This window comes from Aythya marila (assembly GCF_965140915.1).
Source record: "Aythya marila genome assembly, chromosome: 15".
Taxonomy (NCBI): Eukaryota; Metazoa; Chordata; class Aves; order Anseriformes; family Anatidae; genus Aythya; species Aythya marila.
In genome coordinates this window covers 5,685,289-5,711,718 of record NC_139056.1, presented here as the reverse complement: position 1 = coordinate 5,711,718, position 26,430 = coordinate 5,685,289, and the positions used below count along the sequence as shown (strand labels likewise).

The 26,430-nt window shown below is 56.3% G+C and overlaps 1 protein-coding gene across 4 annotated transcripts in view; it reads left to right on the top strand.

Moving 5' to 3' along the window:
- LOC309883832 (rab11 family-interacting protein 3-like) overlaps positions 1-26,430 on the top strand; it is a 47,896-nt gene that overhangs the window by 9,024 nt on the left and 12,442 nt on the right. The window contains exons 2-6 of one of the 4 annotated variants that reach the window (XM_082772225.1): positions 2,796-2,887; positions 15,695-15,882; positions 18,879-19,052; positions 22,449-22,583; positions 25,753-25,788. In XM_082772225.1, the coding sequence (XP_082628351.1) occupies positions 2,819-2,887; positions 15,695-15,882; positions 18,879-19,052; positions 22,449-22,583; positions 25,753-25,788 (602 nt within the window). In that variant the 5' untranslated portion in view covers positions 2,796-2,818. Of the gene's footprint in view, positions 1-2,795; positions 2,888-9,058; positions 9,192-10,478; positions 10,658-15,694; positions 15,883-18,878; positions 19,053-22,448; positions 22,584-25,752; positions 25,789-26,430 lie in introns of those variants that run through there. The other 3 variants (XM_082772223.1, XM_082772222.1, XM_082772224.1) reach the window with 3 other exon arrangements.

Here is a 26,430-nt window from a genome sequence, read left to right as displayed (position 1 = left end):
ATCTGCTTATTACATCTTTTTAGTCATTTATTTATTTATTTCACCGTAATTTCGCCGGATGGTACAACAAACGTCCCACAGCAACAACTTCTGTATGCTCCACACCAGCTTCGTTACCTTGGTAAAAATGCTGCCCCATTAATTTACCCAACACTTTGTGCAGGTGTCGGGCACACTGCGTGAGCAATGCGTGAGTATTCCGGTCAAGTCAATTAGTGCAATTAATTTGGGAAAAAGACACGACGTACAGTGTACAGCTCGGGCTGCTTTGTGGTGCCAGGGGCGTGGGGAAGGGGAAGTGAAGGGGAGCAGGGGATCGGCTGGGATTTGGACGTGGGCTGTGTGCTCCCTCCCGTCCCTCCTCGCCGGTGGAGCCGCAGAGCTCGGTTGGGTTTGGGGCTCTTTTGGGCAGGAATTTGGAAGCTTAATGCGGCGCATTGTGCTGGGAGGCTTGCAGGCAAGCTCTCCATGGCAACTCGCCCTATACACAAAGCACCATATGGCTTTTTAGGAGGGGGAGGGAGCGAATCGAGCAGGGAAGTCAACCTGTGCTGCTTGTTTTGTTCGGCTTTGCTCTCCAAGCGGAGCAGGGGGAGATGGAAACGTGGGGCGCTGCCCCCTGGGCATGGCTTCTGCTCCGCCAAGGCACCGTCGGGGACCTCTCAAAGGGCCTCTCCATGCTCTCAGCGATGGAGCTCGCTGTGAAAATGAGCCCTGTGTGCGCACAGACCCCTCTGCAGGCTGCTCGCTCTGCAGACAGATGGAGCAACCAGCCTCCTGCTCGCCCTGCACCAAGAAACACCCGAAGGGCTCCAGCAGCGCTCGCTTTGGGCAGGAGCCGCGATGGGGATGGCTGCAGGCAGGGAGCTGCTTGTGCCACGGCTGCCCACGCTTTATGCCTCTTCTTCCAGGGGGAACTGGAAGCCTTCTCTTGACTGTAAATCCTCCCTTTTCAAGCTCCTTAGGAAGGAAGGAGATGAATAAATACCTTTATCTGTGTCTGTAGAAAATCAGGTTTTCACGTGTCTAGTTTGAGGGGGAGGAGGAATAATTGGTAGTGGGGTAAGCAGAAAGGAGCAGCCTGTGCCTGGCTCTGCCCGCTGCAGGGCACGCGGTGGTTCTGGGGGTGCTGCAGGGTGCTGGTGGGGTGGGCTGTCCTCCAGCAGTGCCGTTGTGCTGTCCCAGGAGCGGGCAGAGGCTCCTCTGGGTGAGCCCTGCTCCCGGGGCTTCGCACCCTGAGGGTCCCTGTCCCCATCCCTGGGGGAGCTGTTGGCGGGGAGCCTCTCGCATCTGAGCAGAGGCAGGGGTAATTAGTGGGAACAGTTGATTTCAGGCTGCAGGGCGCTCTGTCCAACCTGAGGTTGCCTCCTCCCTGCCCCGGGGTGGGAGCACAGCCCCCTGGTGGCACCGCTCACCCTGGGGCTGTCAGCAGGGAAAGCAGTGGGGACAGCGAGGTTGTGCCCCACAAACCAGAGCACACAGAATCGTAGAATCACAGAATATCCCAAGTTGGAAGGGACCCCATAAGGACCATCGAGTCCAACTCCAGCACCTTTCTTCTGCTGCAGCCACCACCCCGCGGCATGCTCGCTGTAGAGCGAGTCGGCGTACCCTGGCTTCTGGAAAACTAATTTGGCTTGTTCCTCATTTTGCTTTGCAGTCCAGCCCCAAAAGCCCCATTCCCAGGCTTGGGGGCTTGCATCAGGCCCCGTGCTGGCTTCTGGCAGCCCCGAGCTGCTGGTGGCCATCAGGCCCAACCACAGATAGAAGGCTGTGTGTGCGCTCCTGTCCGTGTGGCCACGCTGCCTGGCCAAGGCACGGCTCGTAGCCACCTCCCAGCCTGCAAGGGGTCTGGCCACGCCGCCAGCCTGCTGGGAAGCCACCAGCCCAAAGGATTCAGAAGTCTCCTCCTGTCTTCTGCCTCCAGCAGCGATGCACAAAGCCTGTGTGATCGCGGAGCCTCCCCAGGAGTGCCGGCATTACGGCGCCCCTTGCCTGGCCAAGTCGATCAACATCAGACGAAGCCGGTGCCTCAGCGCTCGCAGCTCCGAGGCGTGTGGTTTGGAGCCCGCTATTTATTTTGGGACTGCAGCCTCTGAGCTCGATTTGGTGTTTCCAGGCTGTGATCTGGGTCGCCTGCTGGATCGGGCATTAGCTGTTGCTTGAGGGAGCGCGGGGAATTTGTGCGCCCTCTCTCCGGCGAAGGGCTCGGAGAAACGCCGACCCGCTCGGCTGCAGATGTGTTTGGGGGTGGGAGGAATGCGTTTTTTAAGAAATCTCCTTGAAAACCTCCTATTTTCCTGTCCTCCTGTGAGGATGGCTCCTGATGCGGCTGGTCACGGGAGGAGCAGGAGATGACAACAGCTTCGGTGCCGCCTGCCTTCTCTGCTGTTCCCATGGTAGTTGGCTGTCACACACAGAACTAATGTATTCCCTGCCCACAGCAGGATTAGAGCCTTCTGGGAGAAGAAGAAGAAGGGGATGCAGGAAACAGACATAGGGAAGAAACCAGGAAAAGAAACGGAGACCATGGCGGGGTGGGGACGAATCCAGGCGCTAGCCCCGTGGGAGCAGCAAAGGGCCTCGTAGGACCTCTGCCAGGAGCAGCCACCCAAATTGCCTTCCCCCCTCCTGGAGGTGGGGTGCCTGGAGGCAGGGCTCCTTCCCAAACACCGAAGGCACCAGTGGGTGCAGGAGGAAATTCTTGTCCTTCTGCTGCCGCGTCTCCCAAAGCTGCCCTTCGTTCGGGGGTGCGGGTTTCCTTTCGGTGATTCTGTTTTTCTTTCCCTCTGCAGACCCCGACAGCCAGCTGTATGATATGGGATATACCCCCGAGGAGGAAGCCCCGGCCTGTCCTGATGAATTTGATGACTTCGTCACGTTTGAGGCAAGTACGAACGCTGCTAACACCCGTGGGCATCAGCTTTGTGCCGGGGGAGGCAGCTCCTGGAGCAGCTCGCTGTGCCGCGGCTCGGGGATTTTAACGCTTGGTCGGGACGAAACCTTTCAGCTGTGGGTGACTGGGCCAGGGAATTGGCACCGAGCACTTGGTGCTGTTTAATTTAAAGGCGGTGTCCAAGCGAAAACCTGCTCGTTGCTAGCACTGTCTGAGCTTGCAGAGTGCCAGAGCGCGGTGCCCTGGGTGCGGGGTGTGTGCCTGCCGTGGTTGCGTTTGTGTCCTCGCTGGAGCTGCTGCCCTTGCAGAACGTGAGCCCAGTTTTGGGATGAGCCAGCTGGGAGCCTGCCCCTGAGGCCTAGCGGGCACTTGGTACCATCTGGTCAGCAGAAGACAAATTGTAGGTTTCCTCTTTGTTCTTGCGGTTGATCGAGGATGCTTACGTGCTGTACTTCCTTCCCTTTGCTGACGTTGCGGTCCCCATCCCTCCGTTCCCTCCTGCACTCCTGAGCAGAGGAGCACGCTGCAGGAGGGCCCTGTAGCCCCGGCTAGAAGGGAGGCTGCCATTCCTTGTCTGTGGGGTTGGGGCTTTGCTTTGTGAGCTTCCTCCTTGCTGCTCTGCCCCACAGCCTGGAGCAGGAGGTGCTGCAGGTGGCTTCAGAGCAGGGGCCTGCTGGTCCTCGGGTCCCCCGGGGGGACTGAATGGCTTCCTTCTGCTCGTCCTTCTTCAAGCTTTCCTCTGCGGGTTTTTGACTCTCATCTCGGTACCCTAGGTTTTATGTTTTTGTCCTGGAAACAGTGATTTGAAAAGGGCTCTTTGAGATTTGCATGTAAATGCACGTCCTTGCTTTGTGTAGTCCGTAATGTGTTACCCTGGCCTTCGTGATAACGGGGCTGAAACTATTCCTTTGACTTTCCTGACAATATATTGGGCTCTGGGCAACTTCCTTTCCCCCTGCTCACGAGAAGCACGTGTCCATTGCTTGACACGTCTCAGAGCTGTCCCTTTGCCACCCGGTGCCAGCAGCGTGCGTCCTGGCCAGGCGCGGTTTCTGCTGAGCCCTTTGGCTGCCCGGGCTCAGCGCGTCGGGCTGACACCGCCACCCGGAGCGGGTCACTTGTTCCCTTGGCCTGACGAGCTCGTGACCCTGCCTCCCTCCACCAGAAGGCTTTCCAGGGCACGTTGGATCTGAGATTATTTTTCCATAGGCTGAGGTGCTGTCGTTGTCTTCGTCTACGGCTTGTGTAGAGGGCGTAAGATAATTTTGGCGCTCTCTTTTTTTCTGGGGGGTAAGGGATAGTTACAGCTACCCAGCGACAGCGGGATAGAGAAGGGGGGCAGGAAGGCAGGACAGGACGTGGGTTTTCACATTCCTCCCTCTGTACTGCACGAGGTCACAAATGGGTTTTATTCTGTTTGCTTTTTTTTACCCACCGAGCTGAGCGCTGAGCAGTTCAGCAGCTGTGACGCCCCGAGTCGCAGTGCTCGTGCAGGCAAGGGCTTTGCTTTTTGCTCCTCAGACCTACGTCACGGGACGATCGCGCTGCGATTCAGAGCAGAGATGTTTTCGAAGGGCTAATTTAACACAGATGAGCTCCGTCAGTGCTGCAAGCTGCTCTGGGCAGGAATACCAACAAGCCGGGTGCGTGCCCCGCCGCGATGGAGCGCTTCTGCCCCTGGGCCACTGGTTCCTTGCGACGACAAGGTGAACCGAAGGAAAAAGGTGATGAATCCTGAAATTGCCTTTTCAGAAAGATGGCAATGGATTATGCTGCTGAAATCAGGGTAATCTCGAAAAGATCAGAGCTCTGTTGGTGTCTGTGTTTAATATGCTGGGGAAGAATTACCCTTGTTGTCTTGGATACGTGGTTCGAAATACTCTCCAGCCTGCAAGGATTTTGTAGAGATTTCAGCAAATGAGAACATGATCGAGAAATACCGCTCGGCGTTGCGAGTGTAAAAATAAACTGGTGTCTTGGGGCGTGTGTTTTTTTGTGCTCGTTTCGCTGAGCTCCCAACGTGCACTTTATTCCCCTTGTCCTGCGGAGCCGTGCCCTGGGCAGCGTGAGCTGTGTCGGGGAGGGTGAGAGGAGCAGTGCAGGGGGCATCCTGCTGGGAGCTGCAGCCGAGGGGTTTTCATCGCTGTGCATCGGAGTCCAGCAGGACCTGCGGCAGGCTGGGCTGGGCTGGGTGCAGCAGGGAGCTGTGGAGATGGTGAGACAACAAACAGAACAAACAGCAACGACAGCAAACGGAGCAAGTGGCCGTCCCCAGGACGTGTTCCGCCTTGCCTGGATCCACCTGGAAGAGAGGAGGGGGGAAAAAATCCTTCTGAAAGTGAAGGCGTTGCCTTTCCTCTGAACAAACCTCCCCCCACGCATCACCAAAAAGCGTTTCGCATGGGAATGGCCCCGTTTCAGACCTGGCAAGGTGGTGCACAGCGAGCGTGGGGCTTGAAAATGAGCTTCTGCGTGGGACCACCAGGCAGCAAAACCGCCTCTTGGAGGCCACCGCTTCCTTCTCAGCCTCTACACGAAGGTTTTTGGGCCACGGGTGAGCCCCTCTGGCTTTGGCAGGGTGGTGGGGCTAGGGGCACAGCCAGCTTTTGGCCTTCTGTCACGTCCATGGACCTTCTAAAGGTGACCCAGAGGAGTGGTGCTGCGCCAGGCGCTGAGAGCAGCCGCGGTTATTGTGTCTGGGGTTTCGGCCCTCGTCCCTCTTAGCCGAGGAGAATCACAAGGGCTCGAGTGCTTGGCTCTTCCGAGTGCCGAGGCCTTGACAGAGAGCTCCTCTCCTAAATGTTTGTTCAAACAAGTGTAAACAAGAGCTTTAAGCAGCCTAAATGAAAATACCTTCCCTTTGTTGATAAGGTTGCTCCTCTCGGTGACTCATCCCCTCTGCTGGTGCTCGAACATCTGCAGAAATCCCCGAGGATCCAGCACTGGCGTCTCTCAGCGAGCGTTTGCCCTGCAGAGGAAGGAGAGCCACTGCTTGCACCTTCGATTAAGGGCAGAAAAGCCTCTTGCAGGAGACGAGGTCTGAGCTTTGCCGCTTTGCACAGGGATCCAGCCCCGGTGTGATCAGCTCGGCTTGGAGAGAGGGCAGGGACAGAGAGAGAGGCGGTAGGCAAAAACTGATGTGGAGGAGAGCGCGGTGTTTTTATGTTGTATTTGGGTGAGGCTTGGACTTTCTGGAGTTAGGGGAAGTCCCCAGCAGGGCCAGCACACGTCGGAGCAGAGCGTAAGCCCTGGGGCAGCGCAGAGGCAGGCAGCGGGAGCGAAGGATTGTGCACGATGAGCACGGAGCTGCTGGCTCCTGCTGTGCCCTGCCAGCTCCAGTCCCTCTCTTAAATGGTTTCCAGAGAGGATTTCTGGTCGTGTACCTCTGCTGAGACAGCAGTTCGGAGGGGATCAGAAATGCAGGAGCCTGGCTTCCGGCAGCCACGTGGCGTTTTGCTCGGCAAGTGGTGCCTGCAGGGGCTCCCTGCCATCCCTAGCTGCGCTGCCACGCATGCCGAGGGAACCTCATCCCTTGCTCACCCAGCTCCGGGGCAGGGACAGCATCCCCTTCATCCCCTCATGGGGCCACGTGCCTGCTGGCAGCCCCACGTAGTGCCTCCCTGCCTGACCGTGGCTGCAGGCAGCTCTCTGCTCCGGCAGGGAAACGTCACCTAACAATAATCCCAGCGGCTTGGCCACCCTGCAGAGCAGTGCAAAAGGACCTTGGAGTCCGACTGGCACCCAAGTCCTTTTTGGCTTTCCCCCAGGCTGGGCTGGTGCAGCCTTGCTGCTGACTAACGGGGAGGTGGGAGTTATCCTCACCTCCCTTTGCCAGCTGGGCGGCATCAAGCTGTGCTGGTGACTCACTCCCGAGGTACGGGGGCTCCTTTGCAATGCCCTGCGAGGGGGGAAGGTGAATTTGGATTTGGCTTTCTTGATGCCTGCTGTGCCCTGCGCCCAAGACAGAGCCCTCTGCCCGACCTGCCCCGTCTCCTGGGGGCAGCTGAACCCGCCGGAGCAGTGCAGAGCATCAGACGATAACAGAACGATTCTCCCAAAATGAAAGCAAACCACAAAGATTTGGTGTGCTGCCAGAGTTACTGGGCACGGAGATTTGTAACCTTAGGTGGGTCGGAGGAGAGGCAGAGCCGGTGCAAGGCTGTGCTCTGTAAAGGCGGGCCAGGAGTGTGATAAAACAACACAAACACCCATTTCAGCCATGGCAACTCGCGATTTGGGCCAGCCTGATGGCAGGAAGGCCCTCGAGATGTGCAAAACAGGGCAGAAGAAACTGCAGGTGAGGGGTGTAGAGGAGGAGCGGGGCTGTGTGAGGGTTTGTGGGGCTGTGCACGGTGTGCAGGGCTGTGTGAGGCTGTGCAGGGTGTGCAGGGCTGTTGCCATCTGCTGGGCAGTCGCTGGGGCTCCCCGTGGTAGCAGCGAGGAAGGATGCATCGCAGCCGCCAGAGGGGTGCTGTGCGTTCTCGGGACAGCAGCGCTAAGCAGGCGAGCAGCGGCGCTCACCGGACGCGTGCACCCTGCAAGCCTTCTCCCCCAGCTTGTCCCCTGGGCTCAGTGTTCAGGAGCAACTCACGGCACAGCTGGAGTGGATCTGGGGAGGAAAGCAGTCCCCGGTGGGGTCCTGCGATCCTTTTTGGGGTCCCACGTCTAGTTTTGGGAGGGGGATGCCCCTGGGTATCCCAGCCGTGAAATTTCTGCAGTGAAATGAGCTGGCGGTTGCTGCAAACTGTTGCATCTGTTGGAGCTGGAATTTCTTTTCATGTGGAGTAATTGAATTGAATGCTTCTGGAAGGGTGTAAAAATCAGAGGGAGGCAATTTAAATCCACGCTGCGGAATTTCTCCGGCTGCCTGGGGACTGAAGGCTGGCACGACCCGAGCGGCGCGGTGGTGATGGGGGAGCTGTAGCTGAATCACAGCCTGCAAGAGCAGCTCACGGGCACAGCGGCCACCGCTCCTCTTGGCTTGTGCCTCGCAGTGGGCACATGGGGGTGGTTTTATCTCCTCCTGGGCCCTATGGACCTTCTGAGCACCCCTTCCTTAACTGCAGGCTGCCCTAGGAGCTGTTTCCCTTCCGCCACGGCTGCTGACCTCAGGCAGCATTTGAAGGACGTGGCAGCTCAGCTCAGGCTTTCCCTTCTCCTACCACTGCCTTTCCCTGTCTGGTAGGACCGGCCTCTGCAGGCTCCCGTGCATGGGAACCCCAAAAACTCATCGTGTCCGAACGGAAGGTGATCACCAAACCCTCTTCAAGTCACTTGCTGGAATTAGCGTCGCTTTGGCCGTAAAGAGCTGCTGCACTCAGAATTTCTGGGGTGGCTGCAGGAACTGCAGGAGCGTGAAACACGATGGATGCGGCTTTGTCTGCTCGTCCATCTGTCCCCTAGGGGAGCCCACGGAGCCTCCCTGCCCCGCAGGGCAGCAGCAAAGGCAGCCCCGGTCGTGCAGAGCTCTCGTGTTCACAGCAAACAAGCGAACAGCTGGTGTTATCTGCAGTGATTAGGCACAGAAAACACGGTGATTGCTAAAACTGCTGGATCAAACTCCAAAATCTGGCTCTGCTGACCACCTTGTAAGAAGCAGCTTGAAAGTACCAAGGAAACTGATGTAGTGTACGGACCTCAGCACTGCTTAGGGTAAGGGATGAGAGGTGGGAAAATCGGGCACGAGTGTCTCTGTAGTTCAGGCATGCTGTGAGAAATATCCTTGGTTGGAAGAGCTCCCAGTCGTAGTGTTTGCCTTGTGCGAGATAAGGTGGAAGGAGTTTGGAAAACAAGGACCTTGAAGCTTTATCTTGAGCCGCGAGCATGGCCGTGGGACCCGGAGAGGCAGGCGCTCGGGGCTCGGGGTGGCCAGGAGCGCATCAGGCAGCTCCAGGAGGCAAAGCTGTCTCAGTAAGAGTTCCCAAAGTAAAACTGGCAGCGCTTGGTGCCTCCCAACGAGCCTTGCATTGTGGTACAGAGGTGCTGGAAGGCCCCTGAGGTCCCACAGCGCAAGCAGGGGAGCTGAGGGAGTAAAAGGGCTGTGACCCCGCTCGGTTAAGTGGCAGATCTGGATGGAGCCAGGACAGGAGCTCGGGTTAAACCATAACTGTGCTGCTGCTGTGCTTGGTACCAGAAATCCCTGAGCACAGAGGGTCGCCTGGTTATCGAGCAAGGCGCTTCCTGCTGGTGTTGCCGGAGCAGAAGGTCCTGCTTGGGGCACCGTGCTGCAGGAAGGATGTGTCCCAGAGGGGAGCAAGAATAGCCCGGAGAAAATGAGAAAATGTGATTTGTGAAGGTAATGGGAAGAAATGCTCGTTTATGCTGGCTCCCGTGACCGAGGGAGACCAAAGTTCAACGATGGGAAGTTTCTGTAGGGGGAAGGAGCAGGGTTTTTGGTATCTCCTGCACAATGCAAGAGAGGGTGTAGCTGAAGTGGGGAGGGTTAGGATAGACACCAGGGAGCGACTTTCTGATCAGCAGCAAAGCTCGGATCCATTGCTTGGAGCAGGGGGAGAGGTAGGACCTTTGGATGGAGGTTTGGGGGACCTGTCAGATAAACTGTGCTAGAAATGGTGAGCTGTGCTCCTGATCTGGAGCAGGACAGCGAACCAGGATGGGCTGAGCTCCTCGTTCTGTGCGTTCGGAGCTGCGTGCGGGTCCCACAGAAGAGTCAGGTCCTTCAGGCCTGATGCCATTGTGCCTCTTGTGGACGTTTGGCTGAAGAAGCTCGTGTTGGTGCTCTCCTCGGTCAGGGTATCGCTGCTGTGACGGAGGGGGCAAGCTCGGGGTGCGTCGTGGGGGGTCGTGCGTTCAGTCCCCAGCCCATCAGGGAACAGTGTCTGGGCAGCGTGCGGCTGAGATGTTCCTGTCCCCATGTGCTGGCTCAGGGAGCAGTCTGAAGGAAGAGGACTTGGAGAGGCAGCTAAAATAAAGAGATGGAGAAATCAGGCCCTGTTGGGATCGCAGGTGTGGGTATACACAGAACAGCCCAAACCTCTGGGTCCAAGGGACGGGGACTTTGTCCCTATGCCCTATGCTTGGGGACAGGGGGGTCCTGGGGACCCAGAGCGCTTTCTCGGGTAGCACCGTGCCGGTGGCTCTGCTGTTTGCTGAAGCAGCAGCTTGGCTGGGGGCAAGGTGGAGCTTGGGGCGGCGTGTTTGTAGCCGGGTATCCCTGCTGAGCCAAGCAACAACCTTTTGGGGTGGCAGTCACCCACCCCACCCGCCCTGCATTGCTCTCTGAGTCACTGCGGCGGTGATCACTTATCAGCAGCAAAGCGCTCCTGGTCTCTGGAGTGAGCAAGACGGGCGTTATTTACTTTTCTATTTGTTGTTATAAGGAAGGAGATGGTTATTTAATGTTTAAATATTCACCAGGAACAGCAGGAAAGATGAGATAAGCCTGGGAAGCCTCTGTAGCAAGAATGGCCCTCCTCGAAATTAACCTTCTTAATTGGAGGAAGGTTTACATAGAAAGAAAGCACGCGCACCTGGAGCGGGGCTGGCCGTCGCGTGGGGCGTGCTTTTATTTTGGTATTCACATAGCTCGGGTGGCTGCAGTCACACGGCAGGGGAGTGTGCATTAGCTCACATATTGTTATCGCGGGGGCTGGAAGGTCAGGAACAAAAGGCACTCTGTTCCGCGACCTGCGCTCCGCTCCGTTGGTGAACCTCGCGCCGAGCCTTTCCGGGACTTCGCTTCCCTCCTCCCGCCCAGCAGGAGCTGGATTCAACGTGGGCAAAGAGGCAATGTGTCCGCAGGTGAGTTTTGTGCACTAGCATGAAATAAGGAGGGAGCTGGGGTCCTGGAGGAGGCAGATCTCTGTCCTGGGGACTGCTCCAAGCCCTGGCATCGCCAGGAAGGGGCAGGCTGTGTCTGCGTAGCTGCAGTCCGCCCAGGCAGCTGGGCTGGGAAGGACGGCGGCTGCGGGCTTTCCGGGCATGGAGGATGTGCCAGATCTTGTAATTTTTGTGTTTGATTGTTTGTTTGTTTCCTGATGGGTGTTCTCTTGCCCAGCCTGAGAGCTGGCATTGAGTGCAGGAGCCTCAAAAGCTTTTCAAGTGGCCCTGGACCTGCTTTGCTCGGGTCAACCTGATTTTGGGGCTGTGCCAGGCTGGGTGGGTCATTGTCATTGCCCCAAGCTCAGTGAGGACCCTCTGGCTTCTCTGCAAAGTGGGTATTGCCCAAATAAGCAGGAAGAGGCAAATACCAGGGCTAAGTGGTTGGTGCCTTGCTGCTGGTGATGGTCCCCAGTGTGGGGTTATTTGGTGGGTGACAGGTTCCTGCTGGCCTGTGGCCAGTGCACGGGACTGAGCTGACACAGGGCGTTTCAGGGTGGACTGCCAGCACAACTTGCCTCCTCTCTCCCCTTTACATCCGTGTAAAGCCAATTTAAACACATCGTGTGACTGGGCAGGTGCCTGTCCCCAGCACCATGAGCTGAGCTGGGCTCACTGTCAGCGGCCAGGCCACTCCTGCAGGGCAGGACACAGCACCGAGCACCTGGGGGCTCTTTTTGGTGGTCTCCTTCCCCTGGCCCCATGTCTGTGGCTCCGGACAGAGCAGTGTTCCCAGCTCGGGGGCCATGGCCACAGGATGGGAGCAGCACAGTGTGTCCTTGGAGGGTGCTGTGTGCCACCCATCCCTCTCCCCCACCTGTCCCTCAGAGCTGGCGTGAATCACAAATACGCTCACTCTTGCTGGGAAAACAGAGTTGTTTTTCCTTTTCCTCCCCCCCCCCCCGAGCTTCCTAGTCACTGTGGCCAGGGCCAGCGGCGCTGCAGGGTGGCGAGGCTGCTGGCAGGGACCGGCTGCCGCCCCACTCATGGTTTTGCTTGTATTTCGGGTGAAATTGTCCGTCACGGATCAGAGCAGCCAAACAAATGCTCCCTCGAGCCTGGGGTGTGCTGTGCTTTTTCCCAACAGCCGTGCTTGGAAGCACAGAAGCACCCCTGAGCGCGTGCCGCCGCTCCGCTCCCCGCCTGCTAAAGCTCCTCACAGGGGCTGCCAGCCCCAGAGCCCTCCTGAGCCCCATCCTCCAGGGAACAAAACGCCCTGCAAAGCTGGCAGGCGCCCTGAAGCCGGCACAGAAGCAGGAAGCTTTGCATGTTTGGCCTCGCTGGCTCGCATGTGGCTTCGGTGGTGGCCTCTGTGGTGTGGCAGAGCCCGTCCCTGTGGCTGGCTGCCGCCCGGTGCTGACTCTGGGGGTGGTGGCCGCATCTCATCACCTCAGGCCTCTCTCGAGCTGCCTTCCCCATGCCATCTTTGTGGGCTACCAGACCGGGCACGTCAGTGGTGACGGGGCTTTATGGTCCCTTAACGTGTCCCTGCCCATCCCGTGCGGGTGACTCTAACAAAATGGCCGCAGACAGGGCTTGGGCCTCGTGTGGGCGTTAGGGCACAAACCACAGTCAAGCCGTGGTTTCGGTTCAGGCTGGGGTGTGGTGTCCTGATTTTAAGGTCTGAGGTTGACCTGAAGCATCTCAGGGGGTGTTTTATTTGGTTAAAAATGAAAATAGGCCGGGGCTGGTGGTACTGGGCTGTTCTGAGCGTGCAGTGGGGATGTGCAGCCCCCCCATGGATGTGTTTGCCAAGTGGGCATTGCCTGACCTGCTGTGTTGTGATTTTTTATCTGAAAAAAAGCTCTTACTTTCTGCCTGTGAACAGAAAAACAAGCTTGGCTGGAGGAGAGAGATGTGGCAGTGGGAATTAAGGGGTCAGGATACAAATCAGCTGTTCACGAGGCCATAAAAAGAGCTTTGAGATCTGCGGCTGCACCTTTGCCCAGGGCATAGGGTTTTGGTTTTGCTTTGCTTCGCTTTATCAAGCATTCTGTAATATCTTCCCCTAGTCTGCTTGTTTGCCTATCTCCTTCTGGCATCTTTTCTTGAGGTTTAATTATTTAATCTGTGATAAAATGTAAAGCAAAGTTCTCCACGCTCGTGCTCAGGAGGAGAACTTTGTTTAAAGTTTCACCTGTCTCATAACTCATTGACCGCATGGGTTTAACTTTAATAAGGCTCTTGCATTTGAAATTGAAAAAGCATTAAAAGAGAATAATCGAGGTCCAACGTGCTAATGTACTGCCATTACATACCGGCCCTGTTGGAGGGAGGTGCAGAGCATTGTGAGTTTGGCAGAAATGGGAACATCCCTTCTGTCGCATGGTTTGTGGTACCCAGCACAGCTGGCCTAGGGACACACACAGACTGGTAAATCTCCCCTCCTTAAAGATTTAATCTTTAAGCATAGAGTAGAGGTGGTGTTTTGTTTGACTTTTTTTAATCTGTAAGAAAAAAGAATATTACTTCTGTTTTCTAAAATATCCTTTGAAAACCCACTATTTCCAGGGAAATGCAGGAGCGAGGTAGCAGTCTGTATTCTCCTAAAATTCCTTTAATAAGACAAAAACAAACTTCAGGCTCATTTCTTTTGACCTTGTGAGCGGTGATGGCACACAGCAGGGCTGTGAAACAGGCTCAGGTTGTGCCAGGGCCACTCTGGTTGTTCCTCAAGGTGCTCCTGGACCGTGGCCCTCGCTTTGGCCCTGCCTGGCTGCGTGTGATTGAAGCTGCAGCAACTTCTGTCCTGGTCTCTTCTGGTTTCTGTATGCACGCCACGTGGGATGTGGCAGGGCAAAACACATTCTTCTCCTTTGCTAAATACAGGGAATGTTTGCAGATGGTGTTCCAGGTCGTCCTTTAAGGAACAAAATTGCTGCACGTCCACGGTGTGGCTGGAGGAGGATGCGGTCTGTGCTGTTCTGGTGGCTACCTCTGGCTGCCCCCTCATCGGCCAGTCTGCACCATTTTTTCCTGTCGATAAGATTTTTGAAGCAATTTGGTAGATAAATAATTTGATTGAAGGGCATTGGGATGTTGTGATGTGCTGAGCTGTTCAGCTCCCTGTTACGCTTTGTGCTGGGAGGCCAGCGACTGTAACCTCCAGAGGGTGGGTTTTTAATCAGCGTGTGGGTTGGGAGATTTGTTTTGTTTCCATGTTTTCTTGTTTGTTTGTTTTGCGATAGTTGTCTTTGTTTTGTTCTTGAATACACTTGAATGTATGTCTGCATTTAAACCTTTCCAGGAGGAAGGTTTTTGTTCTTTTGTTTGTTTGTTTATTTTTTTTAAAAAAACAAGAGTTTACTTTGGAGTCTGCAAGCAAAGTTATTTCCAATTTGGCTTTAAATCTGTTTCAAGCAGGCAAAAAGCAGCCTTTTGAAGCAGGCAGGTAAATGTTCAGATGCTGGTGGCTGCTCTCCTCCCTTGGGCCCTCTTGGCTGCTTTGGGTTCCCATCGCTCTGCACACAGCAGAGCTGCACAAAGCATCAGTGTGAGCTGGGGATGGCTTTTGTCCCCCCAAACAGTGTCACAACACGGCATTGTCCCACATGCCAAAGCCCGACCTGCCCTAAACTTGGTGTACCCTGCAAATTGCTTTTGTTTTCACGTGGGAGGCAGGTGAAGCCACTGCCTCCCCTGTTGGTGACAGCGCTTGCTGCAGCAGCCTCTGCCGTCTGGTGGAGTTTGCTGGGCTGGCCCCGTCTTCTGCGGGTGGTGACTTTGGACTCTGGTTCTGTAAAGCTTTCCATCATGTTTAACCTGGGGGTGGTGGCTGCGAGAGGCTGTCTATCTGTCTGTGCTGAGCTGGCAAGAACTGGTGCCGCCCTCCTGGTCGTGGAGCGGGTGGCTCGAGCGCGAGCTTCCCTTCTCCCAGTTCATCTGCGTGGTGTCTGCCCAGCTGCTGGCCTTCCGTGGTGCAGGGCTCTGAGAAACGTCACAGAATCACAGAATATCCGAGTTGGAAGGGACCCACGGGGCTCATTGAGTCCCAGATCCCCAAAGGACCACCTGAAAGATGCCATTTGCTTGGATGTGTTTGCAAAAAGCCCTGGTTGCTGCCGTGTGTGCCTCTCTGGTGGAGGAAGAGGAGTTTGCTTGGGCATTAGTGCCTGCCTCCAACGTGCTGCTGCCGTGGACAGGGGACCAGCTGGAGCTCCGTGCCCCCACTGACAGATCCCAGAGGCACAACTGAGTTCATTTGTTCTGAAACCACCTGGGGAAATCCCAGCAGTGCTGGGCCACCAGCCCTCGCTGTTCTCACCAGGTTTTCCCTCGTGGCCTCACGGCTCCGCTCTGCACACGCGGGTGCGGGAGGCTCAGCGCCGCCCGTGCTCGGGGAGGAGCAGCCTGTCCTCGTGCCAGGGCTGGGAAAACCCAGCCCTTTGTGCTCGTGGTGTGGGCTCCTGAAAACCAAGTGCCCAGAGCCCGCTGGCTCGCTGCAGGTAACGGAGACGTGGCGCAAAGTATTCAAGGTGCAGTCCCAAAAAAGCATGTCCTGAAGATGCAGACTGGTGGCGCAAGCCGTGCGAACAAGAGGCTGTAGTAAAGGTTTATGAAGCAGCTGAGTTTTCTGTTGAGGGATGGGAGGTGCCTTCGTATTACCAGCGGGGTGGAAAAAGTGCTGTGAGGGCTGACTGGTGGTTTTGAGTGGTGGTTCCGTGTGGAGAACTCAAACTGATAACGTGTATTTGTAGCAGTGGGGTGGGTGAAAGGAGCGGTGATGGGAACTGCTGAGGGAGCAGCAGGTAATTCCTATGGGACTCCATAAACCCAATATAAAATCTCTCTGAGTCCCAACTGCCAAGGCACGGGGTGGCTCGGCAGAGCTCCTGGGCATGGCGTATGCCTCATGCTGGAGAACTGCTGTCCCGTACGGGCTTGGTCCTGCTCTGCAACCCAACCGCGTGGCTCCAGCACCTTACGGGGCGGCTTTTTCCCTCTTGTGTCTTGTAACAGGCAAATGAGGTGACCGACAGCGCGTACATGGGCTCGGAGAGCACCTACAGCGAGTGCGAAACCTTCACGGATGAGGACACCAGCACGCTGGTGCACCACGAGATGCACGACGAGGTGGAGACGGACAGCGCCATCGACTCCACCGTGCACTCGGAGTTCACCGACCCCATCGAGGAGCCGGAGCATGGGTCAGTGGCGGGGGGCTGCGGGGCAGGAGGGGGGACAGACAGGAGAGGACAGGGACGGGGGGAGATGCAGCCCGAGGATTTAATCGAGTGGGCTGAGCCTGCCTTGCCAAAACTGGTTGGCTTGTTCGTAGTGTTTGCCGCTTCACCGAGACCAAAATAGCTCTTCTTGAAGAATAATAACGAGGCTGCGCTGTGTGTAGGCTGGTTTGGAGCGTGGCCTGGCAATCTCTTTGAGCTAATCTTTGCTTGCCTTGGGAGAACTTCTGTACCCTCATTAGCATCTTTAACTTCTAAAATAAGTTCTCCGAACACCTGAAATACCTGCAGTTTTTAATCTATCGCTGCAGCCAGAAACGTAACGTGTAATTTTCAAGTCAGGAGGGGAACTCGCTGTACTCTTGTTTTTCCTAAACACGCGCGTGCCCTTTGATGTGCAGCCACCTCCTGTAACAACTAGTTTGAAACTTGTGCCCCGAGCACAGGGAGCTGCTTCCCCGTCTGAACCGCTGCTGGCGAAACTGCTCCCGGGCCCCCTCGCTTCCTCGATTTTGCAGGGAAAGTTGTTTTGGGGGTGAAACCAGGATGCTGGGAAGGCAGGAGGGGAGAGAATAGCTTTGTTATCAGCGGCCCAAAAGCATGGGTCTGTGCTGAATCTTCTGGAGCTGCTGTCGCTTGAGGTCTGCTAACACCTGTGGGGTGATTTTTGGCCAAAAGCGTGGCATCCAGGCTCGGTGCCGTGGCGAGCACTCACAGCTCCCTGTGCTTTTAGAAAGCGGGGGGCTCCCTGGGGCTTCCCTCCCGCCCCAAAAGCACATCTGGGGACACGCGAGCAGGCAGTGGTGCTGGGGCTGAAAGGGTGCTGGCTGGCGGAGGTGCTGCGGATCAGAGGAGAGAGGGGATTAGCCAGCCACGCGCTCCTCGCCCAAGCAGCACTTGTACCAGGGCGTAAGCGCTTTCTGAGCCCCCAGCCACCAGCAGCGTGTCCCTGGAGGGGCCATGGCAGCCTGTGTGCGCTCTCGTCCTCTTGGGAAACTGCCGTGCCTCGGATTCACCTGCCTGTAGGTACAAAACGTGTTGCTTAGTTGTTTGTTTTTTTAATTAGATTGTTGTTGAGGTTTCCCTAACCTTGGGTGTCCTCTGGGTGCTCTGTCCAAGCAGGTGGTGTCTATTGCCAGGTGTCTTAGGTGTGGGCAGACTCCAGGTACCCAAAGGTTCAAGGCAAAAGCGTTTTGGAATTTTTTGGACTCCTGCTTTAAATACTGGAAGGCTGGAGACTGAAAACTTGGCAACCTGATCCCAGGCTGCTGAGGGCTGGTTTCAGCGCCATCAGACCTGAGGTGCCTTCCAGGAGCAGTCAGTAAGTGCCATCCAGCCAGAGCAGGGCTGGATCAAAACTCCAGCCCTGCTTCCCAGCGGCTGTTCAAGCTCGACACGCGTGGGGCGGTTGGAGTGGTTATTTAGGTTGTGTGTGGTAAAGATTGGCTGGGCTCTGGATCTTGCAACTGCTGTGGTGGATCCTGTAGGTGTGCACCAACTCCCCGTGCTAGTGCCCGGGGCAGCCCTGGCTGAGGGCTCCCAGGTGCCCGATCAGATCTGCTGCAAGGTGCTCGTCAAACCACAGCCCCTGCTTAGAGAGCTGGGCTTGGCTTCTGCTTGTGAGTTAAAAAATTATAATAAAAATTTAAAAAAATCCCCTCTACTTTCTATTCCTGGAGCGGTTTCTGATGCTTTCTGGGTGTGCTGGGTGCCACCACTCTCTGGTGGGGGACTGGGCTCCTGCCACCCCCCTGCTGCAGGAGCTGTGCTGGGCTTCCTGTGGTTAAAGGGAGATCTGCTGCTGTTTTGGCTGGAGGGGTGACATGTTTTTATTAGCAGGATAAGGGAAAATCCTTGAGATGCTGCAGACATTTGTCATAAATGGCTTATCAGTAATTGTTTTTTTTAATTTGGTACAACGATCACAGTTCAATGCCCATGTCTGTTTTCCCCCTCCAAGTTAATGAAGATGGGGGTCTAGCCTGAAATATCGTTTTTTATAATCAAGCTTTTTTCCCCTTTCTTTAGCATCGAATTTTAGGGAGGCGAGCAGTGCTAGTCCCCCCAGAGCACATCCCTGTGGGGCACAGACACGCGGGCTGCTTTCAGGCTTGGTTCTCAGAAATCCCCTCCGTGTTTCCCCCAAACTTCCCTTTAAAACCTCTGCGGTCCTGGGCAGGAAATTCCGGACTGCTGGTGCGTACTGCCCTGGTGGGCTGTGTATGTAGCACTGCCCACCTGCAAAGGTACTGCCAGAAGCGACGTCTCCTGTGCCAAGCAGCGTCCCCTCCGGAGCAAGGGACATCCCTGGGCCCATGCTGGGCATGTTTTGGCTGGGTGCAGCACAGCCCTCTGGATCCGATGCTACAAACCCATTAAAAAATCCCTACAAATCGCCACAAGTGCGTGCAGTGTCCTCCCTGCAGGGGCTGAGTTAAGGTCCCTTGCCGTGCCGGGCTCGGCAGCTGCCCCTAAACCACTGGGGTTTGTGTCACCGGGGGCAGCAGCACCAAACCCCACACCAGGCTCTCAGTAGGATTACACAGCACGCAGCAGGCTCAGAGCATATAACCATATAACTCAGAGCATGTTTAGCTCGGGCTCAGGACACACCAGGCTTTGCCTCTGCCGTGCTTTTGGTTGCGTCTGTGCAGTGCCAGGGCCGGCCACCGGCCTTGGGGTTTGTCCTGCGTGTCTGGAGATCCCAGGAGCTGCCTTGCAGCTGCCAGGGGAACTTGCATGAAAAAAAAAAAAAAAAAAAAACAACAATGATTTGGTGTGAAAAAACAGGCTGCAAACTTCCTGGGGGTGCCTGGGCTGCCCCTTCGGCCCTGTTCAAGGCACAGAAAGGCAGAAGTGGCTGGGTTATGGGAGATGTGAGTTGGGAAGCAGATGTTTGGCATCTGATTGGAAAGGCTGCTGCAGTGGTCACCCCATAACATCTTTGTCTGTCCCCACAGATCCCATCCACACGACCTGCCCCTGGGCTCGGACCTCAGCCACTCCATCGTTACGGTCATTAGCGGAGAGGAGCACTTCGAGGATTATGGAGAAGGGAATGAAGCAGATTTGTTCTCGGACAGCTTGTGTAACGGGGAAAGCAGCTTTAACAGCTCCTCGTTCCTCTCTCCCAGGTAATGCTCAGCACAGCACTCGCAGTGCTTTACCCAGTTTCCCTGGCTTAGTGTCCTCGCTCAGGCTCTGTGGGTGTGAGTTTGGGTGTGCTGCAAGAGGGGATTCCTGGCAAAGCTTGGATACAGTGGGGTGACCAGCTCAGAAGTGGAAGATGAGCTGCCTCCTTCAGCCTTTCATTTTCCTGAACAGTTCCTGTCCTCCCATCCAGAGGTGCTAATGTCCAGCAGCAATTGGAAGCTCTCTGAGTTTGAGTCTGGGACAACGCCACGTTCCCTCTCTGTTGGGGATGTGGCTCCTCGCACGGCATTCTGCTAGAGAAAACTGCCATGGAGTTTTATCCCCAATCCTGTTGGATAGCTTCATTTTTTTTTCCTTTTGGCTTTGATAGGATGCTTGGTTGGATTTGCACAAGCAGCTGCAGGCTTGCTCCTCTAGGCAGCCTGAGGGATTCATGGGGCAGGAAGGAGGCCAAAGTGTTTTCTTGCACTCCTCGTGTTAGGGTCTGAAACCAGGCACATGTGGGTTTTCCAGCCCATGCAGGGTGGACTGAGGATGACGATACAAACCAGTCAATCTGTATTTTGTAAGAAAAAAAGTGAAAGCTGGAATGGTCACGCACACCTGCAGCCCCTGTGACAACAGGTGACGTGGGGACATGCTCCTCCACCAGGCAGCACAAGTCTGTGCGGGGCAGGAGTGCTCCCTGCCTGCCACACGCCCACACTGAAGACCAGAAGATGCTTTTTTTTTTCCTTTGGGGTGATGTGTGACTTTCTGCGGCAGTACAAACCTGTTACAATTTTTTTTTTTCCCTGCTTACCTGCTTTTTTGCGAGATTCCCAAAGGCCTTTGTAGAGCTTGGGCAATTCTGCTTGCACGGGGCTGAAAGGGAAGAACTGCTGTCAAATCTACACACCAGCATTTTGCTGCAAGTCAGGGCTGACTTTTTTTTTTCTTTTTGCTGGTTCAGCAGCAGTTTTGAAGATGTTACCTGAACCTGCAGTAGAAGGTGTTGCTGTAAAGCATGGCTGACCCGTTAATTTGGGAAAACAGTGCTCTTGGTGAGCTGACAACCAGCCTTGGTGTTGAGTTTCTCCTTGAGTGTAGGCCTCCAGCCCAGTCCAAAAGCCTCCTGGCAATGAAATACTCAACTAAAATAGCTTTGCACACCGCTATTTTTTTTTCTTTAATACCAGTCCTGAGCTCCCAGGTTACCTCTGCTCACGGTGCCCAGCCCTTGCTCTGTCAGGGCGCTCTCTTCCCCGTGCTGCCCTCTCTTTGGGTCCTGCCTCTGCAGCATCTCTCCTCTGCTGGAGAGGTTCAGGGGGCGCGTGGCCGTTCAGGTCTAGCCTTCACCTGGGATTATCGTTGTGTGCACGAAGGTCCTTAGCTGATGTTTCTCTAAGCAGGTGCTGTTTTTCTGAACAAAGCCCTGCCTCCCCAGTGCCTTTACACACAGCGAAACCTTACAAAGCACTACGGGATGTCACTGGCCTAGATGTGCCTTTTTTTTTTTTGCTGAGGTTTGAATAGGAGGACCAGCATCTCTTGTAAGCGGTCACATCGCCACACACCACTTCATGTTACCAGAGCCTCTGAACAGGAATAACGGTGACAAATTTTCCTGCTACAGCTCCAGACCTTCACAAGAGGACTAATGCAAGCACCAAGAGCCTTGGGGAAGGCTGTGGGGTATTGCATTTTCCTGCTTAGCCCTGGTGTGCGTGTTTCTGATCCCTGTTCTTGGGTTCCCACCTCTTTTTTGGTGCATTCAGCCGGTAGGAGCGAGGTCTCCCTGCCACGCTTGGCGAGAGAAGGACGGCGACTGGAAGTACAAGCTCCTCACGTGCTGGACGAGCTCCTTAAGTGCTGGACGAGCTGCTGAAGGCAAATGTTACCCCACGAGGCAGAGGAAGGAGGCAGCAGGGCTGCGTGTGATGCAGGAGGTGGCAGCTCGCTGCCAGCGGGAGGTGGGGATGCCCCGAGGCGTGGTGGGGTTCAGCTCTCACCCACCCGGCTGGCAAGGAACCAGCGCAGCCAGGGGCCAGCTCTACCTTTACACAGCAAATACCTGCAGATTCTCCTAATGCTTCTTGTCTGATGGCTTTCCCCACCTCGATTAGTGCCTGTCAGAGCCGGGTTTGCACCCCAGGTTTGCTCCCCGGGGTTCATCAGCGGCTCGTTCTCAGGTGCTCCCTCTGGGTACCGCAGGGCTGCTGCCAGCTTCTGCCCCCTGCAAAGCCTGAGCAACTGAAGTGACTGCTGGTGGATAAAGACTTTCCTGAGACTGAACCTGCCCTAGAGGCTAGGGGGGTGTTTTTCAACGTTTTTGCAGGAATGGGAAGAGATGAGCAATGCAGCATGCGCTGTGGTCCACTTGCCTGATCTGAGGGGACTCGGAAATACTGCACAGATGGCACAAACTCAGAAACCTGACCCCAGGGGGGCTGCTGACCCCCCCCACACCCCCAGGAAAAGTCCCTGAGAGGCTATGCAAAGGTGCTGGGGGGAACACCCCTCCTGGGGGGAGCCTCAGCATCTCCCGGGTCAGGACTTGCAAGTGTGGGTCTGCACCATGGGGTTGACTAGTCCTTTCCAGATATCTTTTGGTTTTAAGCTTGCTTGTGTTTGCTCACACCTTTACCTGTCTTTCCTATTGAACTGCTTTGTTTTTTCACTATTAACCTTGCTTTGATTAAAGTCTGTGGCTTCCAGAAGCGTGTTTGCCCGCAGAAAGGATTTGTGGCATTCATTTGGCCCCAAAGCAAGACAAAACTGATTTGCAACCACCTTTTTATGAGCTTAGCTTCAAGGGGGAAGCTCTTTGAAGTGAAAATCTGACCCCAGTGTGCGTTACCCTCAGTGTGGGTCCTCAGCAGCACAGCTGCTCTATTTTTAGGTGGTCCTGTTGGAAAGCGGTGACCGAGCGAAGGACTTGGCTCTTGGTCTTGGCACCGCGTGTGAGCCCAGTCTGCATTTCACGGGGCAAACCAGGATGATTGTAGGGCCTCTTGAGACAGGTTGCTTGGAAAATTGTGATGGAAAGTGGACTTTGTAGTCCCGTGGGTTGGCCGGTGTTCCCAGGACCCAGCTAGACCAGGCTGGCACAGGGTTTGGAACCTGGCCAGGCTCAGCTGCCATACACCTCCCTTTATTTTGGGAGGAGGACGGTGGTGGAGCTCCTGCTAACTCGTACTAACTCCAGATGCACAGAAATTGGGCTTCTGAAATGAAAGCAGGGAAGGAACCCAACCTGCCCTCAGACTTTAATTGCAAGTCTTGGATCTCCGACCAAAACCCCTGCCCAGAGATTCCCCCCTCAGCTTGTGGAAGCCACAGACGAAGCCGGATGATTCCCTTCTGTCCTGTTGAAATGACACTTGTGATTTCTCTAGCACCAATCCGCTCGCTGCGAAACTGCACAGCATTATCGCAGATGAAGCATTTGAGTTTTACTGTAGCCAGTGCCACAAACAAATCAACCGCCTTGAGGATCTTTCTGCTCGCCTGAATGATCTTGAAATGAATAGGTAATTGGTCTCGTGCATGGCAATGTCTGTCTTGGGAATGGTGCTGGGGAAGGGAAGACTCTCATTGTCTCTGCTGATGTGGGGCTGGATTCCCGTTGGCAGAAGGGGGTGAATTTCACCGAGCGGGGGGGCCAAATCTGTGCTAACATCGTGGAGGGTGAGCAGGAGTTTGCTGTAATCTGAGCCCTGGAAGCTAACAGACAATGGGAATCTTCCCTTCCGCTCTGCTCAGCCTCTTTGCATGGCCTGTGCAGTGTCAGGTGGATGCGTTACCGCGCCCCGCTGCTTACACGGGGAGCTGGAGCCCTGGGCTGGCCGGGCACGGTGTTTTGTGTCACCAGGGGAATCAGTGGCACGGTGGAGAAGCCCCTGAGGGCTGGAATCTGGAGGGGCAGCTGCTGCCCTTCCTCCCGGGGCAGTGGGGACCCGAGCACAGCGCTGTGCTCGCCGCTTGGGGCTCTCCTCTAGGCGCTCGCTTTGCGGCCCTACAAACTCATTTCACCCCCTGGTGTCACTCCTACCACCCCCAGCCCAGAAGGGGGGATAAATGCCTTTCGTAGGAGCTCCACAGGTTCTTGAGGGCACATTTGGGGGTCAGCCAGCCGGCCTTGCTGACCTGGCAGGTCGGGAGGGATGTCTGGTGGTGTTTGTTCTGGCCTGTTTGCGGTCCACGAGGGGGAAGGATTGCAGGACTGATGATAATGATAATTCTGCTCATTCCCAGCGTGCTCCTTCAAGCCTGGTTTTTGGTCGTGGTCTTGGCCTGTGTCCTCTACAGGGACAGTGTGACACGAGGGCCCTCCTGGGCTGCAGCCGTGGGAAGAGACCTGGAAAACAAACAGGAGCTTGGCCTTGAATTTTTAGTGCCAAAAGTACTTCTCTCCCCTCTTTTTCTCAGGCGAACAGTTGCTGTTAGAAATCCCCCAGGGGAAGGCTCTGAGGGTTCGTGATGTGGCTCAGGTGAAGCAGGAAAACACTCGACTTGCCCAGGTGCACCAGTGGCCCTGCTCCATTTCAGGTTTTCTCCACCAAATTCACCTGCAGGGCTGAAATACCCGCTCTGAGCCTCCTGGCGTGGAGGCTTCCCCATCCCACGGTGTCCCTATAGGAATTCTGTAGGTTTTGGTGTAGGTCTGGTTCCCCCACCTGGGCTCAGGGTTTCCCACGCACAGGTTTGCTGTTGCTGGAAGCGTTGCCCTGCTTGCCAGCGTGAGCAGCTCAGGGGCACAACGAGACTGAAGCACAAGACAGCGTTCCTGGAGGGCTACAGACCACTGGGATCACTTTCTGGAGGTGCAACGGGGATTGCACAGCAGGTCGGGAGCTCCTCGGTCACCAGGAGAGAGCCACCAGGGAACTGGGCCTGTCCTGTGGGGCGAGCGGGGGTGAGAGGTGGCCCCGTGGAGCACTCAGGAGTCGATGGGATCTGCTCCTCGCTCCCACGAGCAACGAGAAGCCCACAAATGCCAGACCTTGGGTGAAGTGAGGAGTGAGGTGTGGGCTGAGCAGCCTCGCACAGCACCCAGCAGGCTCTGGGGACTCATCCTGAGGACGGCCACGCTCCAGGGGTGCAGCCCAGCCACCCTGTAACAGCCTCTCTCCTAAAGGCTTTGGGTGCATATTGAGAGTTTGGGGTACATACGCTGAGAGTTCATCCCCTGGAAGAAGCGGGGAGCCAGGCCAGTGCTGGAAATCCCAGAGGCAGTCAGTATTTGCTGTGCTGCAGTACCCCAAATCCGACTGCAGCCTGGTCCCGGCGGCAGGGCGCTGCTGCCCGAGCCTGCAGCACAGGAGCCCGGGGCCGAAACCTGCAGGGAGCTCGGGACGAGCCAGATTCCTGCGAGCGTGTTGTCGTTGAGTGCCCTTGAAGGCAAGTTTGCACGTCTCATCCCCTCCCGAGAGACCCGCAGGTGCCGGCGCTGCTTTCCGACAAGCTGTTAGCGGAGACAAACCCCGATCCTCCCCGCGGCGCCGGGGGCGGACGTGACTTTGTGCATTTGCTGGCAAACGCGGGGGCCTGGCCTCTCCCCGGCCCCGTGTGTGCCGTGTCCTTGAGGCCTGGCCAGCGGTGCTGCTCCTGCAGCCTGCGCCAGGAGGATGCACGTCTGACACAGCCACAGGTAGCCCTGACAACAACCCGTGGCCAGTCGTTGCTTCCCAGAAGCTGTAATTTTTTTTTTTTAAATTTTTTTTTGGAAAGAAAGAAAATCGCCCTGCACTATTTTTAATTCCTCCTTCGAAGAACTCGTGTCACGGCTGCAGCTCGAGGCAGGAACGAACTCCCCGCTGGTTTTTCCTTAAACTGAGCTAAGCACCGGGGAATGCAGCTGCTGCATCCCCCCCCCTCAGCCCGAGCTCTGCTCGCTGCCACCATTGAGCAGTGATTTGGTGCCAGCACCGTGTCCTGGTGGCATCTGTTGGATAGCAGCGTGTGGCAGGAGCCTCGGCTGGAAAAGGGTCGCACGGGGCCGTGCTGCCTGCTCTGAGCTGTGCTGGGCTTCCACTAAACCCCAACCTCTGTGCGGTGGTGGCAGCTGGCTGGGGTGTGCACAGCGAGCGCTGGTCTCTGGTGGGGGTTATCCAGGCGAGGAGAGCTTGTGCCCGTCCCCGGGGACTGGGAAAATGCCTGTGCCTGAAATCCAGACAGGGCCACGATCAGCAGATCCCCGAGCTGCGAGTAGGCAGCAGTTCTGCGGTGATCCGACACCAAATATAGCTCGGCGAGAATAGTCCCGGAGCGGCACAAAACCGGCAGCGTGCAAAACGAGGGAAATGGCGATTTGGGGGCGAGAGGCGCGGCCCCTCGTGGCAGCCGGGTAGGGACCGGGAGGGCACCGGTAGGGCACCGGGGGTGCTCGGGCTCTGCGAGGGTGGCGGCGCTGGCCGAGACCCACCAAACTCCCTGCTATTCTTAGCACCTGCCCCGGGGCTCAGCTTTCAGGACGGGGATCGGGCAGCGAGAGGATGGTGTCGCTGGTGGCGGTGAGGGTCCGGCGGCGGGCTGGGCTCGGTTCGGTTCCTCGCCTGCCTCCTGGCGCGGGCGGCGGGGCCGTGCGTGCCGCTGCGAGGGCGAAGGATGTGCCCCGCAGTGTCTGCAGCTTCCTGTTTGCCTTGCCTCTCCGCTGTCAGCTTTCCTAAAACCCTTTCCTGTTTTTTGTTCGTTTTGCAGCCCAAATAAAAGACTCTCGAGCAAGAAAGTGGCAAGGTAAGCTCGTGCTCGTGCTGCTGCCTCGGTGGGAAGGGTGCCTGCGCTAGCTGCCAGGCCCGCAGAAGGAAGGCTGTCCCAATAACCTTGCCTTCTGCTCAGGGCAAGCCTCGGGGCTTGGTTTTGCTGGAGCAACCCTCCCTGCTCGGCCGGTCGGGAGCTTTGGGGCGTTGTGGGGGCAGCCGCAGGTAACCCCACTGCTGGGGTTTAATGCTGGGTTGTTCTCCCCTGCGGGGCTGCCCAGCTGCCTTCCCTGCCTGCTCAGCTTGCTCGTGTGCTGCCAGCTGCCTTCCCTGGTGGATATTTGGGTATTCTTACCCTGCCTGTGCAGGAAGAGCTGCAGCGTGCTGTGAGTCTTAGGGCAGAGGCTCCATCCCATCCCAATGAACCCTGGTGTTCCTCTCTCCTCCTGGCCTCACTGTCCCACCTGTACCCGTGTCGTCCTACTCACAGCCAGATGCTGGGGCTAACCTCCCCTGCCTGGCCTCCTGCAGTCCCTGGCTTTGCTCTTTGCTCCTTTCCAGGCAGGGCAGAGGCACTGCAGAGGAACAGGCGGCTCCTTTGGATGGAGCAGGAGCCACCGTGCTCCCTCTGGAAGCACAAATGTGGGCAGCCCCATGCCCCAGTGCTTGGGGTGCACCC